General features: G+C 33.1%; 1 protein-coding gene across 1 annotated transcript in view; it reads right to left on the bottom strand.

Moving 5' to 3' along the window:
• Positions 1-5168: 5168 nt before the first annotated feature.
• LOC142349388 (serine/threonine-protein kinase ULK1-like) overlaps positions 5169-19329 on the bottom strand; it is a 59111-nt gene continuing 44950 nt past the window's right edge. The window contains exons 10-13 of the mRNA XM_075400904.1: positions 13133-13258; positions 12615-12702; positions 9461-9605; positions 5169-5497 (exon numbers count right to left, since the gene is read on the bottom strand). Of these exons, the coding sequence (XP_075257019.1) occupies positions 5411-5497; positions 9461-9605; positions 12615-12702; positions 13133-13258 (446 nt within the window). The 3' untranslated portion in view covers positions 5169-5410. The remainder of the gene's footprint in view (positions 5498-9460; positions 9606-12614; positions 12703-13132; positions 13259-19329) is intronic.

Raw genomic sequence — 19329 nt, forward strand, 5'->3', positions numbered from 1 at the left:
AGATAAAAAACAAAAAAAGTACTTTTAATATACATTTGACAGACCATCATTTTTGATTTTTCAATTGATCCGGAAAATGAAAAAAAGAAAATCTAATAAACATTTGAAAATATAAACATTTAAATATATATATATATATATATATATATATATATATATACAAAAATGTAATATATATATATATATATATATATATATATATATATATATATATATATATACATATAAAAACACATACACACAAATATATACATTTATATATATATATATATATATATATTTATATACTACTGATAAGTGACCGGAATATTAAGGCTTTTTGGACGGTATAAATGCCTAAATTGTACGAAACTAATTTTACACGCTTGCTTGGCTTGTTTTTAAGCAGGGTTTGCTTGCTGGTCAATAGCGGAGATTCTTTGGGCATTTGAGTTGGTTTTTCCATGTTTTTCCCAATTTGCTTGATTTTTTTTAGTTTTATTTGAAACTAAAACTCGAAGACAAAATTTTTTCAAATAATATGAATCAAACAACTTTTTCATCTATATAGTGTTAAAAAACTGAGCGATATTTTCTCTACGTTTTGTGCGTCATAATTTGTTTTCCAAAAAATTGACATAATATTACATGAAAACTTTTGTGAATTTTTTTTTGTTTTATTTTGATGCTCGCCTATAATAATTAAATAAATCGTTAATTCGTCCTATGGTGTATATAAACTGTCTATGACTATTTGGAGGAGTCTATGCATGTTGTACATGTTTTTTCTGTTTTGTTTTGTCAATTTCCGTTGCTTAGAGACGATGTGCGAGTCAATTCTTCTTGTCCTTTAATCTTGCCAATTTGAGATGAAATTAGGGGATTCAAGTGCATTTTAAGAATGTGCTTTCCTTATTATTAATGATCCTCCCCCTTTATGGTGATTCCAAAAAATTTGTATATAGTTTGTTTTGCGGATCGTTGGCTACTGCTAGTAATTTTTCGGCAGCGTTTCTTGCTAAGTCTATAAAAATATAGGCTAAAAAGTTTGTTTTCAGATCTGAAATTTCTGAAACTGTTGACTGTAACCTAATTTTTTGCTCCAATGATAAGTTCTTTTCCTTAAAATCGTTGTTTCTGCTTTTCATCAAAAAACGAGCTTTACATTCTCAGATGAAACTGTTTAACTTTATGTAGAACTGAATAAATCAATAACTCCTTTTTATTTTTCTGAACTCTAGTCATTTTTCAAATAACTTTGAATGATTACTTTGGATTTAAATGTTTCAAGATCCATACTTTCATAACACGGAACTAAAACTTTTAATAGACCGCTATTTAGTAAAAAATGATAAAACGTTGCAATTCGCAGCTTGAAATATTATAAAAAAAACAGGGAAGTAAACATAAAGCCACATCTGAGCACAACATTTCCGAAATTGCCTCTATTGATTTCCTTCAATAATCTATTATCTTTCGATATATTTGTTCTTTTTGTAAAGCTGTAAAATTTTGTTAGTTTCTGTTAGTTAAATTGAGTGTCTATCATTTTATCCTGATTGCTGAATTTAATATCGCACTTTAAGTCTGTTCATAAAATCGTATCTGTTATAACCACTCAAGCTTTATTGAGAGAATAAATTCCTTTGAGCAATTGAAAAATCAACATTTTCCTAAAATGTGATTCTGAGGAACATTTTCTGCAATTTTTTGAAAAATTCTCTTAACAAAAGTTTGGCCTTGATTTTTGATGAGTGTTTTCCTTAATTACGTGATCGGATTTTGAAATTGATATAAAAAGCATGTCGTAAAAATGACATTATTTGACCAACACCAGTCCGCCTAACAAACATAGTTTCATATACAATATGAATGCTTTAATAATCAGCTTTGCGATTAAACTCTTTGATTAAAAAAAAATTTTGAACTTTCCATTCATAATGAAATAAAGCAGGTTGGAATCATTACAGAAAAATTCATACCTTCTTACTAAAGTTATAAGAAAAAAACGAATCAGATAAATCTTTAATTCTGCTTTTTGCCATTTGAGGAGGAACTTTTTGGGTTATGAATTTTTAAACTTTCTTCTCATTGGACTTTTTTCTTAATTTTTTCACAAAAATAAGTCTTTGGGGCTGTCATCCAATTCACAGGTAAATTATTAATGCTGCAAACTAAAAATCTGAAGACCTCAAAAATAGCAAAGAGTCAATCTTGCAAGTTATTTTTTAACAAACCTGTTATGCATCTATGTGAGATAATTAAAAATAGAAAAAACATTCAAAATTTCAGTACAATGTTTGTAAAGAAATCGGACTGTCAAAACTTTTCATCCATTTTCCACCTAAGTTTCGAATCGAATCTTTTGTTTTGCTTAATTCAAATTGTCATAAAGAATATGCAATTATGATACATTTAGAGTTGGCGAAATTAACTTTAAACGGATTCTTTGTAAAAAGGCAAAACTTGAAGGAAGTTTTCAACAACTCAGATTTTTGAAGAAAACTTGATATTTGGTAAAAATTCGGTTGATAAAATTTGCAACTGGATCTTGAATCTAATATTTTGATTAAATTTCAACTATTGGTCATATATTGAACTAGAAAAATGAGATGAGAAAAAAAATCGTCATTTTTTGTTACTTCTAGCGTTTTAACTCATTGCCGCAATTTTTTTTTGAAAAACCTGTCAGTGTATAATTAAGATAACGTTTTTTGCAATCGGTTGATCTAGTTTAACTTCAAGTTTCTGAATTGCTGTTTTATGCTGCATAGTTCTTCACGACGCTTGTGGTTTTATCAAAAAGAGTATTCTAGTTCTTTTTCAATTTTCATATTATAGAAAATTAAATTCAAGGTGGCTCCCAAAATTGCATTGATATCTGAGTATTTTGCACAAATTTTACAAACACTTACAAGATAACCATGCTCTTAATTTCTTAAAAGATAAACACACAATTATTAATTTTTAAAATATGACCCTAAATAAAACTCGAAAGTGAGCACAAAATAACCAATCGCTTTGCAAGCTCTTACAATTTAAATCAATTCGGAAACTTTGCATGTTAAGCATGCAATTTGTGATCGAATATGAGCTGAGTACATCACTTCTTAACTCTTACAATGAGAACTTTTTAAGGAAAACTATTATTGTCACCGCGTTTTTAAAATTTATTCACATTCATTGCTCCCTAATCCTAGAATTTTCTTTTTGTAAGATTCTCTGGTTGACCACACTTGCCATCCGCATTACGGACTAAAATGGTCTAGAGAAGTCCGCAAGTAATTCTGTTCAATGAGTTTGCTATGGTTTGTAAGTTTGATAAATAGTGTTTTTTGATAGAGAACCAAAAATAGAATTTGATGTGCATTTTATCAGATTTAAGAAATACCAACTCCAAAAATTTACCAACCGCCCACTTGGAGAGTAATATTACATGGATATTAACCGAGAATTAATGACATCATGTATCATCAATTATCCGATCAAGCTGGTATAGTTTGTAGATCAAATTGAGCCCTGAGTTTTTAGCAACGGAAAATGGTGTGAATTGAATGTTTTGATAATTAATACGTCAAAACGGATAGTTTGAAAAGATAATGAAAATAGATATATACTAAAAACTTTAGGTTGATGCAACTGTAAACGGATTTGTGTGATGTTGGTGTTTTTGCGATTTGGACATCAGTTTTGGACGTCTGACCCCCTAATAGTCTCCGTATGTTAATAATTGAACTTCTAGGAAAACTGTTGTTAATGATATTTTCTAATTACAAGAAATTTCATGAACTGCCTTTAAAATTGAGACCAAGCCTTGCGCTTAGTTTTTTATGAGGTTTGGTAAACGAACTGAAACATAAAGTTTTTGACACAGAATGATTACAGCTAGTTAGTTTTGATAGTGAGAATGAAGCGATGAGCATTTTAAAGTTTACTACGCGAAAAATGATAAATATGTCAAGTGCATGTTTCTATAAGGCAAAATGGTCTGTACATAAGATTTCAAAGTTGGTTTCCTTAATATAAGGTGGAAACTGAACATGGTTGGCATTGAATGACAGAGCATAGTCTGACATTGACTTGTTTGCATAATAAACACAGCTCTCCCACGGACTTCGGCCGATTTTGAACGATAGATGCAATGCCTACTTAAAAATTATGGTTTTATTGCTTAAAATAATGACTTGTTGGTTGAGTAAAAATTGAAGCGACCAAAATAGAGTGCCAGAATTTGTAAGCGAGAGAATTTAGGTTGACACGCGAGACGCAGCTAGAATGAACAACTTGAGAATTTGAAAGTTAGATGAAAGGCAGGGAAACTAATAGTTTAGTGTGGCGAACCAGTAGTTGGGAAGTGAACCACGGATATTCTGTTTTTATCTTCCTAATTACCGTTATAAATTTTCTTGAGATTGTTCTTTTCAATAAAAATCAATTAATTTACGTACATCTTTCATCCCCAAAGTGATTTTCCGGGCCTTTTTGAGAATAATTTTTTATTCGAGACAGCCTAAGTTTTAAGAGCGTACAAGGATGATAGAGGGGAACTAGCAGAGTAACAAAGTTGCGGTTGCTTCAGCGATTGAAATTCGTTGGTTTGTTTTACTTGATTGATCTTTTGGGCGGCGAATCCTCTCACTGCCAGCCTAGATCAAGTTTAGAAAACACTCATTCTGTTAACTTTTGTGGTGTTTCGCAGAAAGCTATTAATTGTATAGAAAAAGCCGGTAGAATTATCACTTAAATATTGATTTGTAAATTTAAAAAAAAATTGTTAAAAAGGTTCTTTTATCCGATCTTATGATCAAAAAGCCAACAAATCGGCGGTCAGATAACGGGGTCAACATTTATCTTGTATGATCCGATTACAAGAATTTTTGTGTAAGACCTGATCTGATAATAAGTACTTTTGTCGCATAAGATCTGATCTAACATTTTGTGGCGCATGATCTCACTACCGTCTTATCAGATTTTTTAAGAAAATTCATTCCCTTTCTGTCAATTAGCGAGACAACTTTGTTAAAGTTTTGTCAGATCTTTAACAGAAGATTCCCTTTAAATCTTTGATTCACTTGGATTGTTACAAAATCACCAAGGTCACCTAATAGTAGCATCAGCTCAGTTCATTGGCACGAGTGAGGTTCACAAATTTTATTTAGACGGGTAACAGACTTCATAAGCAGTAGCTGAAATCAGGGGGGGGGGGGTTCGACAGTAACAGTTCCAGTTTTTCGGAACGACCAGTGAAATACATAATATAAATTTAAAATTTAATTTCAGTAGTCAGAAACAAAATTTTGTGCTAATTCAAGAGAAAGCACCAATTAGGGCTCTCGCATGTCATGTAGTGTCTTCGGCAGCATATCAACAGTTTTCATAAACTTTGTTGCTTCGTAAATGTCTATCTGGTTGATAGATGATGGCTTCTTGCTCATGTGGCGAATATCTTGTTGTTGATGAGGTGCTCGTACACTTTGTAGTCCTCATCCAAGAAGCAACAGAACACAACTTTCTCAATCTAAGGAATCAGACAATACGAAACATATCCATGTCTGAAATGGAATTTCAACGATATCGGTTTTCATTACCAAAACGGGTTTTGTTTACCACCTTAATTCCTTAGTCGAGACAGGATGTTAATCTGGCAAGATCTTGTAAGATTGTAGTAAAAAGATATTAACCTTATAATGACATCCTAAATCGACTAGGATTGACTTAACCACATCGCTAACATTTCCCTCACATAATAGGCGATAAATGCCACCAAGTTTTCCTATAGAACTTGATCACGTTCAATTAAATTACTCTCTACAGTAATGTGCCAGCACTGAGTATAATTACATAGAAAGTTAACGTCATCTTCAAACCATCTCTGACAGATATTGCCAAAAGCGTTTGTATTTTTCTCGTGATTTTGTTTAATTTAATAAAAATAATTGAGAAAAAAACAGGGATTGATTAAAAACAAACGCATGCTATCTCAACATCTTTCAAAAGGTGTTTTATAATAATTACATCAGACCGGTGATCTCGTATGGTTTACTAGTATATGGATCTACTACAGAGTTGTCATTGAAACCATTTTGTGTTTTGCAAAGAAAATTCTTCGTCTTGTTTATGACAAAACACGACACTTGCACGCATTTGTTTGCGGAATCAGGTTTTCAAACCGTGTACAAACTATATCTCCACATTAGCTGCTCAAATTTCTTTTATTCAATTTCCAAAAAAATTAGAAAGAAACTCAAATTCAATCAAACTATGAGCACGAGAAGTAAAGAAAAGGCTATACTACTTTTACCGAAGAGTAATTCACCGATGGACAAATCAATACACTTTAGAGCTATAAAGCTGTACAATGTTTTGAATAACAAAGAGCTATGGCCTAATAACTTTGGCAAGCGTCCAGAATCTCAAAAATGTGAGGCACTATAGAGCCATTTCAAAGGTATACGTGGATGGTAACAATGACGTTTTCAATTTCACCAAGTAATGAAACCTGCTTAACGAGAATGTTTGATGAGGAGCATTTTCGAAGTACTTTGGTACTGTTGTTTTTAATTCAGACTAAACCTATTTTTCGTGCAACAATTGTAACTAATCATACATCTGGATTAAAAGTTTAATTAGTTCATTCATTCAATTGAAAGAAAGCGAGGGCCATTGTCTGAATAGATTGCCAACATCATTACGAATAAGTAAATCTTACATCCCAAAATTTTAGTACAGGTAGACTCTTGACATGTAAAACTCTACGTGCAGCTTCTTTACCACTTTTTAAGTTTTTCATCATAAAAAGGGACTCGGGGTAGAGTTAGTTAACGTCGCACTCTTTTCTCGGGAACTCATCAACTTTTCGACAACAAAAGTATATTGTAAGCCATTTATAAAAACATGCTTGTTGTCGTTTTTGTCCTGCTCAAGGACCATCTACATTTTACAACGAAACAATATGAAATATAAAAAAAATATTTGGTTTTAAATGTTCAATAAACTGTCAAAAAACGAAAACAAACACGAAATCAAAATTGTTCACATTCATTGTTACGTTTGTTCAACAAATTTCCTAAATTCGGAGAAGCAAAAACTGATTATAACGTTTTTGCTTTACATTCAAAGAAACTTGAACAAAAGTTCACTAAAAGGTGAGAGACGAAGAACTTTATCTAATGATTGTGAAGATTTAAAGAAACTAATAACATTTTGTACCTCACTTTTTCTATCGCACAATAACGAATAGATCTGTTCAGAAAACAATTTTTCAACCTCCTGAGCAGTTTTTCATTGCGGTGCCTTATATAGGCTTATTTAAACAAACATTTACAGTCATTATCAGTTATTGAACGTAAAAATGTCTATCTTAACCTTGGGAAACATAAATATTGTTTTTTATTGATTGATTTTAACAACACGTCATAAATATTAACAAAATTAATACTGGCACTATTTGGCTGGAAGTACTTTCCTGCGATTTGAAAATTGCTAGTTTTCGTAAATTTTCTAGGCAAACGATATATTTTGTTTTTCAGGAAATCTACTTTGCGCTGCTGGAGAACAAACTCTTGCATTGTTTTGAGTCTGATAACTATTTCTTTCCATTTTGAGACAATTTTTTGTTAATGGTTTTGATATAATGAACAAAACACTTAAGACTCAAGACAGAAGTGAAGTTTGTTAGAATTTGGAGAAATTTTCTTGGATATTAGCTTTAAGAAAGCTATCTTTTTCCCTTTACTTAAGAACAGGGCAATCCCCAATTCGTTTATAGCAAATCTGATATTGGGGTTTTAAATAAAGTTGAGCAACACATGCTGTATGATTTTCATCAAAAACATTCCAATTCAGCCATCAAACTGAAATCAAAAAAATTGTTAATAGTTCTCACTAAAATATAAGGCTGCGATTTAGTCTTCCAGAAAAATAGCTGAAATAGAATTTTATTTTTTTGTATTCAAAAAATGTAACTCACAAAAAAAATAATATAATTTTAAATCGACTACTAAAATTTAAAAAAGCTGCCTTTTTCCGATGATTATTTGTGGTGCCTTGAAAATGATGAGAAAAGGACAGGCAAAAAACTGATGTCGCCAACGAAAACCAAATATAAGACCAAAATTTATGCGTTTTTTGAAAGATCTATCATTTAAGCACCATTTGATGAAGAAAATGATATGTCATGCCAATGTTTTTCTGAAAGTTGTGAAAAAATCATCACAAGTGCAATAGTTCGAATACGATGACGGCAGACTTTCAACAGAATCAAATTATTGCCCTTTTTAGCCCCCTTGTGCATTGCGATTTAAGTAAAAACTGCAAGATTAGCTCTGCCTGGCAATACCTTGAAAGATTAATTTTTGTTTTGCGACTAGCACTATGCAAAATATGCTTAAAATTTTTAACCGTAAAAAGTTTGCCTGCCTTAGGAGATTTTTCAGACGATTCTTTGTTTTGTCGTAAAACTGGCGAAATATGCTACCTTACTTTCGATAGAACAAACCATATGTTACGAACATCTAACCATCAAACACTAAGCACCTTACTTGTCAAAAACGAACCATACAAAGTAATAAGTAACCGTATTTTACCATGAAAAATCCGCTTCGAAAAAAAGAAAGTTACTAATGATGAAATGAGACATACACGCTATTTTGGAAATCTTTGTTAACTTACAAGTACCTACAAAATCTTTGAACGAAACAAAAAAGTGGATTTTATCGACCACATAATGTCCATTATATGGTGAGCAACCCTGTTCAACCCGGGTATCTAACCAAGGGTGAACGTTGTTATTTTATTATGGGATAATTAAGAATATATATTGGGCTAAAATTCAGACCGAAATCCTCCCTCATTACAGCGTTCCAGACAAAAGTGACTTTTGATCAGACCAACGCAGTTCAAAGTGACTTCCGATTAGACTACCATGCGCCCAAAACTCCGTTTGCGCTTGAAGTGCGCTCGAAATACTCGTCTGATCAATTTACTGTGAGCTCGAATCCATCTCTGACCAGACTCTAGTGCACACGAAATCACCTCTGATCAATCTCGAGTGCCCTCAAAGCCGTGTGATCAGAGAATATTCATACACATGCACAAATCTCTTAATATTTAAGAGCATTGCTACTGAAAAAAAAACCAAGTGTTGCAAAATAATTCATGCAAAGCCAACATTTCTCAGTTAAAAATGCAAAAAATGAACGCAAATTTGCGCTCAAAATGCTTTCAGATCAGTTCCAATGCGCTCGAAATCTGAACTGATCAGAATATTGTGAGCTCAATTTAGTTATCTCTGATTGGAAATGTTCCAGGCCGTTGTCCATACCAAAGTGCGCTCTGAGAGTTTAACAGACCATGTATTTCGAGCGCAACCTGATCAGGTGTGCGCTCAAGGATGGTCTAATCAGAGGTTTAGTCGGTCTGAACACCTCCGCCTGGGCTACAGAATAGAATCAAGTTTGCGTTTGCTGTATTTTGAGATTACCTTGTCCGTGCCGAACTCCTGTAGGAAGTGTTTGGCAGTGGAGAGTGCTATTACGGCAGCCTCTGCTCTGGGATAGCCGAGAGCTCCCGTGGAGATACAACAGAATGCAATGCTCTTCTCTTTCAGCTGGAGAAGCTTGTCGAAGCTACAGGTTGAACATCATAAGGATCTGCCTGGCATATTTCACTGTCAGCACGAAAGCAGAATCTTGCATTCGTGACAGAAGACTTGAGTAAAGAAAAGGTTCAATGGGTATAGAAGAAAAGAAAAAAATGCAAATTGGCAATCAATTTTCTCTTTTCTAAACCAGATAGCGTTGTCTTTCAACAAAATGAAGTAAGTAACCCTGAAATGTATTACAGAGCCCCATTTCTGATTACACTAGCCGTTAAAATACTTATGGTTGCATACAAAAAGAATAAAAAGTTTCCACAAAACTTCGATAAAACAAGTGCGCGTTCTAGTGTAACACTGCTTGTCTAATCGAGAACAATAACACGCTAATAACTGTTTTATTCTGGACACAGCCGTTTCTTACAATTATTTTCAAAAGAACTATTTACAAACTCTACATGGCTATGTTCTGCTAAAAATGGCTTGTACCTGATCGGCAGAAAGGAGTGTGTTTATCAAACTTTATGGCAATGTATGCAAACTTAAGCAGTGATGGACAGAAAAATCGGACGGTTATCTTGCAGGATTCTTGCAACAATCTTGCAAGATTCCGCATCATCTTGCAAGATCTTTCGAGAATCTTGCAAGATCTTGCAAGATGACCCTCCATCTTCTAAGACCCTTGCAAGAAAATTGTTTTGTAAGAAGCGCCGCAAAACATGCCTTAGCTGCTTTATGGGTCTCCCTAGCTTCTTTGAAGACCAGATAATAAAATAGCTATAAGACAGAAAAAGATAGAGAATAAAATACGCTTTACCTAGCCTCCAAGGGAAAAAAGAGAGACCCTGAAAATGCTAAGGCCAACACATAAATAGGATCATCGTCAAAATACGCAAAATAGGGCATGCAAAGGGTTGGAGGGCTACAAAAAAGTTTAAGATAACACATATAAATAAAAATATCAGCAAAACACAAGTAAATGAGAGGGGGCACAAAACAGATGGGGTTGGAGTGCAAAATAAAAAAAACAAAAAAGAGAACAACTTTTCTGAATGACTTTTAGTTCAAAGCTGCTTTTTTAAATCACTTTAATTTTAAAACTGATTGACGATTCCGACAAGATAAGCCTCCGGATCTTGCATCTTGCAGAAACGTAATTTGTTCAATAGATTCTTGGTAGATCTTACAATATAACCATTGAAGTTCATCTGAGGAAGTGACTGAGATCTACTTTCCAAAGAATCAAGCTATTTGAAAATTTTTTCTCAAATAGGCGTTCTCAGCGTTCGATTGAAATAATAATACAAATCAAGAGATCGATGCAATAAAAAATTGTAAGTATTTATCGACAAAAAATCTGCCAAAAACTTGCTCCTTTTTGACAATGTTGTTTCCTGGAACAAAATGCATTGTTTTTAGAGAAATAATTCAGATGTCCGGTGTCTGAGCAAATGAAGATTACTGCGCTTGGAAGAATTTCGAATGCGATGTTTTAAATGAAACTAAAAGGAGTCCTCTTTGACTCACAATACCTGAATAACCTAACTAAATAGGTTTCCTTGCTGAACCGGTCCAATCTGGTACATCATGTCAGATCGCTTTTTCAGCACTTAAATGACTTCTGGAATTTTGCTAATGTTGATTGTAAGACACGCTCTAGCGGCAGGCATTTGATTTGCGCATGAGAACAAAGCTACGCGAACTGAAGAGTTTTTTTCCCTTGTAGTCAGGTACAACAATGCAATTCCCTTTTATTTCGATCATTTTTGTTGTAAACTTTGTGGTAAGTCCAATTCAATTTAAAGAAGTGTTACAGGATTTCTTGCAAGCAGAAGCATTAAAAGATTGACGCTGTTTAATGCTATCCTTCAAACTTGGATCATTAGAGGACTTGAAATATAACTAAACATTACGTCGCCAATGCTGCAAATTCAACAAAATCCGCGTTTGCGAACACGGGTGACGACATTTTGTCACCCATTCTCGCGTGGGAGAGAAATGTTTCAATTGTGAACAACGGTGACAACAAAATTGCGGACAATTCTAACAAAATTTCGTCTCTGATTTCGGAATTTTACTTTTTTATGTCATTAATGTCCGCAATTTGTGAGCAGAGGTATCGTCATCACTGCTCAATAACCCTCAATTCATATTTAAAAATTTGACTGATTCATAATATAATTACGCCTCACATAATTTTGATAAGAAGTAATATTTAAATCCAACTTTTTCTCTTTTAATGAGTTTATGAAGCTTTGCGCGGAAGTTAGTTACCTTAGCGCGGATGCTAGCGACGCAAATTCCCGGAAAAAAATTGACAAAACCTATTTGCTTTTCTCGCGTGTCATCAAATTCCGCAACCGCGGGCATCAGTGGCAAATATATTCCCAATTTTGAATTTATTTGAAATGGTTTCCCTCACTGTCACTGTTATTGGCAAAAGCCTATAACGCCTAAACTTAAAACATGAGAGAACGGACAATGCTGACATTGGTAAGCAAGTTTGCTTTCTCAAAACGTAGGATTGGCGACTTAATGAATTTATATATATATATATATATATATATATATATATATATATATATATATATATATATATATATGGGAAAAATAAGATGGTGGAAACCATCATTTGTATTTGTGTTTCGCGTTTTTGTATTATTGCATTTTGTTTTGCTTAAAAGACCGAAACAGGATGCGGAAAAGCTTCTGGATTCATCGATTTTGTTGTATTTCGTTTTGATTTGTGAAGTCTATTGTTTTTAGATGCGGCATACATTCTAGAAGTACGTTGATTAAAATGATGGAGTCTAAAATAAGTATAATACTTCCGTCTGGGATGATCTGAACACATCGACTTTCGGTCTGGCACCTCAACCTGGGTATCGTCCATCATGAAATGAGAAATTTTTACTTTGAAGGCGTTCTGTGGATATGTATTCTCCAATGGGGTTTGGTAATAGTATACAAAATTACTATTCACTTTTATACTATCGAATGAAAATTTCCTTAAAATTTGTGATTAGCAATCAGCAGATCCCTATTCTTGTAGCAGGAGATGAGTTGTTTGGGTCTTTGCTCCCTCGGACCCACAGTGTGTATTATGTACTTGGCTGCCAAGTTATAACCTGAAACGGCGCCTATGAAACAAATCCAACAATGATAGATTTCTAACTAATGATAGAGGATATTAATAACTAAATTTAAATAATATTGGTGGCTCTCAACTTTGTTTAAACTCAGCTTCTCGGTAGGATTTAGAGTAGAATTTGATTAGGAGATTTTAGTTCAATTTCCTAAATCTCACCAGAAGATTCATCGGTCGATTTTTTAACTTAATTGGTTTTTGTTATCAAGCATCCTGTTGTCAGTATAATTAGAGTACAGAACGTTTTGCAGAACAGTTCTGTAGAAAACTGCCGTCTGTCGTCATTAGTTATACTGTCGTCATTAGTTATACGTCATTAGTCAATTCAGTTTTTACGTAGAGCTTTTGCAGGTGATTCATGTTTACAGTTAAACTACAAACATTTAGTTCACTTTGCCGTATTCATTTACCTTTGGTGACCTTTGCCTCCCCAATTCTGCATGGGGTCAGTTTCTGACAGTCTGGCTTCAACTGAGGGCCAGCAGCTGCGTGAACAGCTTTGTCTGTTCCAGTTTGCCCATTAAGCATGCTGTTACCTGAACAAAATCACAAGACACAATTTTGGGTTGCACTTCTAATCGAGGACGGTTATTTTACTTCTGACATTTGTCGAGCCGTGATGTCACTTTATAAATATCATTTTGTCCTCCGATCACACTAATTTGATCGTACGTGGTGGGGGTTGAGTGACTCAGAATGGTCGGTGGAAGTAGCGATCGCTCTCTGAAGTCTAGACAAGTCCCGGCAAAGTCTGATTGTGAGAGAAGTCGGTGAAAAATGTCGGTGAATGACTCATGAGAAAAGTCTAAAAAACTACAGGCTGTGCGAGAAATGTCAAAATGTAATCGAGCAAATTCTGGATTAAAATGATCGACAGAACAAAAACAACCAACCTTGTGTGCCGACAACTTCTAGTACGCAACCTATCACGATGAATTTTTTTCTCCTGTTTTGGCACTATTTCTTTTCAATGAATGTTAATGATTTTCTGAGTTCTTCCCTTAGCGACTGCTGTTTATGTCGTTCTTTCGACTGACAGAGTTTAATAATGGCAGGTCTTTTTAATTTCTGATGAGGCATTAGTAAATCTACTTAATTGTTTCAGTTGATAGCTAATTTTTATTTGATTTAGGTTTGACCTTGTTTGATTTCATGTAAAGTTAGGAAAATTTTGAGTTTCGTCCATAATTGTTGCCGCTATTGACATCTTATTAATTCCAGATTTTATCGTATTTCCAATGCGGCAGAATAATTCTTTCCTATTTAAGCCTGCCTAATGTTTTTAATAACTTAGATACTGTTTATTTTTATAAACTGTTAGAAAAACTTCACTACATTTCTCGTAGTTTTTCCCGTTTTTCTGTTTTTTAAACTTTCATTCTACATTACAGACAACATGTCCCATGTGCTAAAGGTAAGTGATAGCGCATACATGAAAAATTCGAAAGAGAAAACTTGGAGCTAACAGATAGAAGTCTAAGAATTGACTATTCTGTTTGGACTTGTCCCCATTTTTTTGTTCCGACCCACTTGTGGGGGGAGGAACCATAAACTCAAATGGGTTTTTTTGTTCAGTCAATTTTGGCCGATCGATATATTCATCGTAGAGAAATGTGAGTGGTATCATTAAAAAGCTGTTCCAGCGTACAATTCAAAATTAAAAAGATTTTTTTTTTGAATTTCGTTTTTTTTTCGAGGAGTTATCGACGATTGAAGTTTTGTGTGAACACGGGATATTTGGCATGATTTTGTTCACTTTTAGTGTAATTTTACTTCCAATTAAGATATTTTCTATAAAAAAAGTATTTCAAATTTTCATTTCATGCCACAAAATGAACCAATTGTGTGTTCCTAATAGACTGAAGGCGATAAAACGACTTGTTCTGGTCTCATAGGGAAGTTCGCTATCAAAAAAAAATCGAATTCTGTTTGAGAGCTCTTTATTAGAAAACTTTTCAATTTTTTTGTTTTTTTAAGTCACCGAGAGACTAACCACTTTTCATATCGAGGTTCCTATACGACAAATCTCATTAACAGGCAAATGAAGCCCAAGGAACAAAAAATTTGTTTTCAAGGAATTACTCGTATTTTTTTTGGCTTCGACACTGAGTTTTCGTAATTTTATATGAAAATATGATTTTCCTTTTTGAGGATTTGCTAATTGTGGAGTCCTATGGCATAAAAAGATTGACTAAAGGTGAAATATGTACCGCAATAAGCATTAAGTGAACATATATAGTGCTTTGTCTGGACAGCTAATGGCTTTAAGACTTTAAGAAGTGTTTTTCGAAATTTTTTTTGAACATTAACCAATCATAAACTTATTTCCGTGAACTGTAAGTCAATCTCAGTAATGACAGAACCCTCTTCCTTCCTACTGCAACCAACTGTTATCTGGTTAGCGGTTTTATCTACTAACAATTGGATATATGAATTAAATGACACAAGATCTCAATTTTTCTTTTTAACTTTGCTGTTATTTTCGTATTATTGGCTACTTTTGAACTCATATCACATTATCCAAATATTAATAGCTCCCATTGGCCTAGAAAATACGTTCAACGGATCACTGATAAAGTTTTTAGAGAATAGCTTATGGTTTAAATGTCTTCGACACTTTCTTCTCGCACATTTCTATTGAATTTATGATTTTTGCCTGTTTTTGTTGTTGTTTTCATAGTCATAAGACTTATTGTGATGTCTTTTTGATTAGCTATGAATGAAAAACGTCATCGTCCTGAAATCGGATTATACTTGAGCGTATTTATTGACTTCCGTTGAAATCCAGTGATTCTAATGGCTGTTAAGCTTTTGAAAACAATTTTTCGAAAAACTTTTCTGAATGTTAACCAAACTTAAACTTTTTTCGTGAACTGTCAGTCAGTCTGAGTAGCGACAGCACCCCCTTCTTTTCTACTGCAATCAAAATTATTCTGATTAGCGGATTTATATTCTAGATATTGCTTCTATGACTTCAATGACAAGATTTCAAATTTTTTTTTAGATTTTTGGATATTTTTGTCTTATTGGTTACCTTTGAACTCTTATCACATTATCCAAATATTGATAGCTTCCATTGGCTTAGAAAAGACGTTCAGTGAATCACAGATAAATTTTCAGAGGAAAGCTTATATTTAAATTGGCTCCGACACTTTCTTCTCGCATTTGCATCGTGAATTTTTGATTTTTGACTGTTTTTGTCGTTGTTTTCATAGACATAAGACTTATTGTGATGCTTTAGTGATTAGATATGCATGACAAATATCTTTTTCCTCCCATCGGAGCATATCGGAGTATAATTATTGACTTTCGTTGGAAGCTATTGAATTTAATGGCTGTTAAGTCCTTAAAAATCGTTTTTTCGTAAACTTTTTTAAACATTAACCACTCTTAAATTTTTTTCGTGATTTGTTAGTCAGTCTCAGTAATTTTAACACCCCCTTTTGTTTCACTGCATACGAAAACAATTTGGTTTCCGTTTTTGTCTTCTACGTAATAGTTTCAAGACATCAATGCAACGGGTTTTCATAATTTTTTAATTTTTGTATAACTTTTCTTATTTTTGGTTCTTTTTGGAGTCTTATCAAATTGTTCTAATACAGATAGTTCCCATTGGTTTAAGGAAGACGTTCAATGGATCATAGATAAAGTGTTCAGGGTAGAGTTTATGATTTAAATTGCTTCGACACTTTCTTCAGGCATTTTTATACTGAATTTTTTGTTTTTGCCTGTATTTGTTGTCGTTTTCATCGTTAATGACATGTGGTAATGGTTTATTTATGAAATATGAAATTCAAACAATTTTGTTGTCCCATCAATTAAGCGAACTTACTGGCTTCCGTTGAAAGCTATTGAATTTTATGGCGTTGTTACTACGAGTTTTCTCAAAAATTTCGTGGTTCAAATGTATTTGTTCATATTTGGTGATTTTTTGAACTTATTTTGCTAAAAAAGAAGATTCACCTTCCTGTTAAAAAAAGATTTGAGACCAGAAAAGTTTTTATTGAAAAGTTCACTTTTTTATGCCTTCGACACTTTTCTGGCTCAATTTTTTCCTGAACTTACTGTTTTTTCCTGTTTTTTGTTTTTTAGGTAGCCGTAAATTGCTGACCGGTCACATAAGCTCGTAATTGAAGATTGAATGAATGATGTTATCCAAAGCACTCAGTTTATAGCGTGCAGTCTTATTACCTTATCCAAATATTGATAGCCTCCATTGGCTTAGAAAAGACGTTCAGTGGATCACAGATAAAGTTTTCAGAGGAAAGCTTATATTTAAAATGACTCCGACATATTCTTCTCGCAATTTACTCCTGAATTTTTGTTTTTTGAGTGTTTTTGTTGTTGTTCTCATAGTCATAAGACTTATTGTGATGCTTTATTGATTAGATATCAATGACAAATATCTTTTTCCTCCCATCGGAGCATATCGGAGTATAATTATTGACTTTCGTTGGAAGCTATTGAATTTAATGGCTGTTAAGTCCTTAAAAATCGTTTTTTCGTAAATTTTTTTAAACATTAACCACTCTTAAATTTTTTTCGTGATTTGTTAGTCAGTCTCAGTAATTATAGAACCCCTTTTTGTTCCACTGCATACGATAACAATTTGGTTTCCGTTTTTGTCTTCTACGTAATAGTTTCAAGACATCAATGCAACGGGTTTTCATAATTTTTTAATTTCTGGATAATTTTTCTTATTTTTGGTTCTTTTTGAAGTCTTATCAAATTGTTCTAATACAGATAGTTCCCATTGGTTTAAGGAAGACGTTCAATGGATCATAGATAAAGTTTTCAGAGTAGAGTTTATGATTTAAGTTGCTTCGACAGTTTCTTCAGGCATTTTTACACTAAATTTTTGTTTTTGCCTGTATTTGTTGTCGTTTTCTTAGTTAATGACATGTGGTAATGGTTTATTTATGAAATATGAAATGCAAACAATTTTGTTGTCCCATCAATTTAGCGAATTTACTGGCTTCCGTTGAAAGCTATTGAATTTTACGGCGTTGATACTACGAGTTTTCTCAAAAATTTCGTGGTTCAAATGTATTGGTTCATATTTGGTGATTTTTTGAAGTTATTTTGCTAAAAAGAGAAGAATCACCTTCCTATTAAAAAAAAGATTTGAGACCAGAAAAGTTTTTATTGAAAAGTTCACTTTTTTATGCCTTCGACACTTTTCTGGCTCAATTTTTTCCTGAACTTGCTGTTTTTTCCTGTTTTTTGTTTTTTAGGTAGCCGTAAATTGCTGACCGGTCACATAAGCTCGTAATTGAAGATTGAATGAATGATGTTATCCAAAGCACTCAGTTTATAGCGTGCAGTCTTATTACCTTATCCAAATATTGATAGCTTCCATTGGCTTAGAAAAGACGTTCAGTGGATCACAGATAAAGTTTTCAGAGGAAAGCTTATATTTAAAATGGCTCCGACATATTCTTCTCGCATTTTACTCCTGAATTTTTGTTTTTTGAGTGTTTTTGTTGTTTTTCTCATAGTCATAAGACTTATTGTGATGCTTTATTGATTAGATATCAATGACAAATATCTTTTTCCTCCAATCGGAGCATATCGGAGTATAATTATTGACTTCCGTTGGAAGCTATTGAAATTAATGGCTGTTAAGTCCTTAAAAATCGTTTTTTCGTAAATTTTTTTAAACATTAACCACTCTTAAATTTTTTTCGTGATTTGTTAGTCAGTCTCAGTAATTATAGAACCCCTTTTTGTTCCACTGCATACGATAACAATTTGGTTTCCGTTTTTGTCTTCTACGTAATAGTTTCAAGTCATCAATGCAACGGGTTTTCATAATTTTTTAATTTCTGGATAATTTTTCTTATTTTTGTTCTTTTTGAAGTCTTATCAAATTGTTCTAATACAGATAGTTCCCATTGGTTTAAGGAAGACGTTCAATGGATCATAGATAAAGTGTTCAGAGTAGAGTTTATGATTTAAATTGCTTCGACACTTTCTTCAGGCATTTTTATACTGAATTTTTTGTTTTTGCCTGTATTTGTTGTCGTTTTCATAGTTAATGACATGTGGTAATGGTTTATTTATGAAATATGAAATTCAAACAATTTTGTTGTCCCATCAATTCAGCGAACTTACTGGCTTCCGTTGAAAGCTATTGAATTTTATGGCGTTGTTACTACGAGTTTTCTCAAAAATTTCGTGGTTCAAATGTATTTGTTCATATTTGGTGATTTTTTGAAGTTATTTTGCTAAAAAAGAAGAATCACCTTCCTGTTAAAAAGATTTGAGACCAGAAAAGTTTTTATTGAAAAGTTCACTTTTTTATGCCTTCGACACTTTTCTGGCTCAATTTTTTCCTGAACTTACTGTTTTTTCCTGTTTTTTGTTTTTTAGGTAGCCGTAAATTGCTGACCGGTCACATAAGCTCGTAATTGAAGATTGAATGAATGATGTTATCCAAAGCACTCAGTTTATAGCGTGCAGTCTTATTACCTTATCCAAATATTGATAGCTTCCATTGGCTTAGAAAAGACGTTCAGTGGATCACAGATAAAGTTTTCAGAGGAAAGCTTATATTTAAAATGGCTCCGACATATTCTTCTCGCATTTTACTCCTGAATTTTTGTTT

This window comes from Convolutriloba macropyga, chromosome 11 (assembly GCF_964194025.1).
Source record: "Convolutriloba macropyga chromosome 11, txConMacr16.3, whole genome shotgun sequence".
Lineage (NCBI taxonomy): Eukaryota > Metazoa > Xenacoelomorpha > Acoela > Convolutidae > Convolutriloba > Convolutriloba macropyga.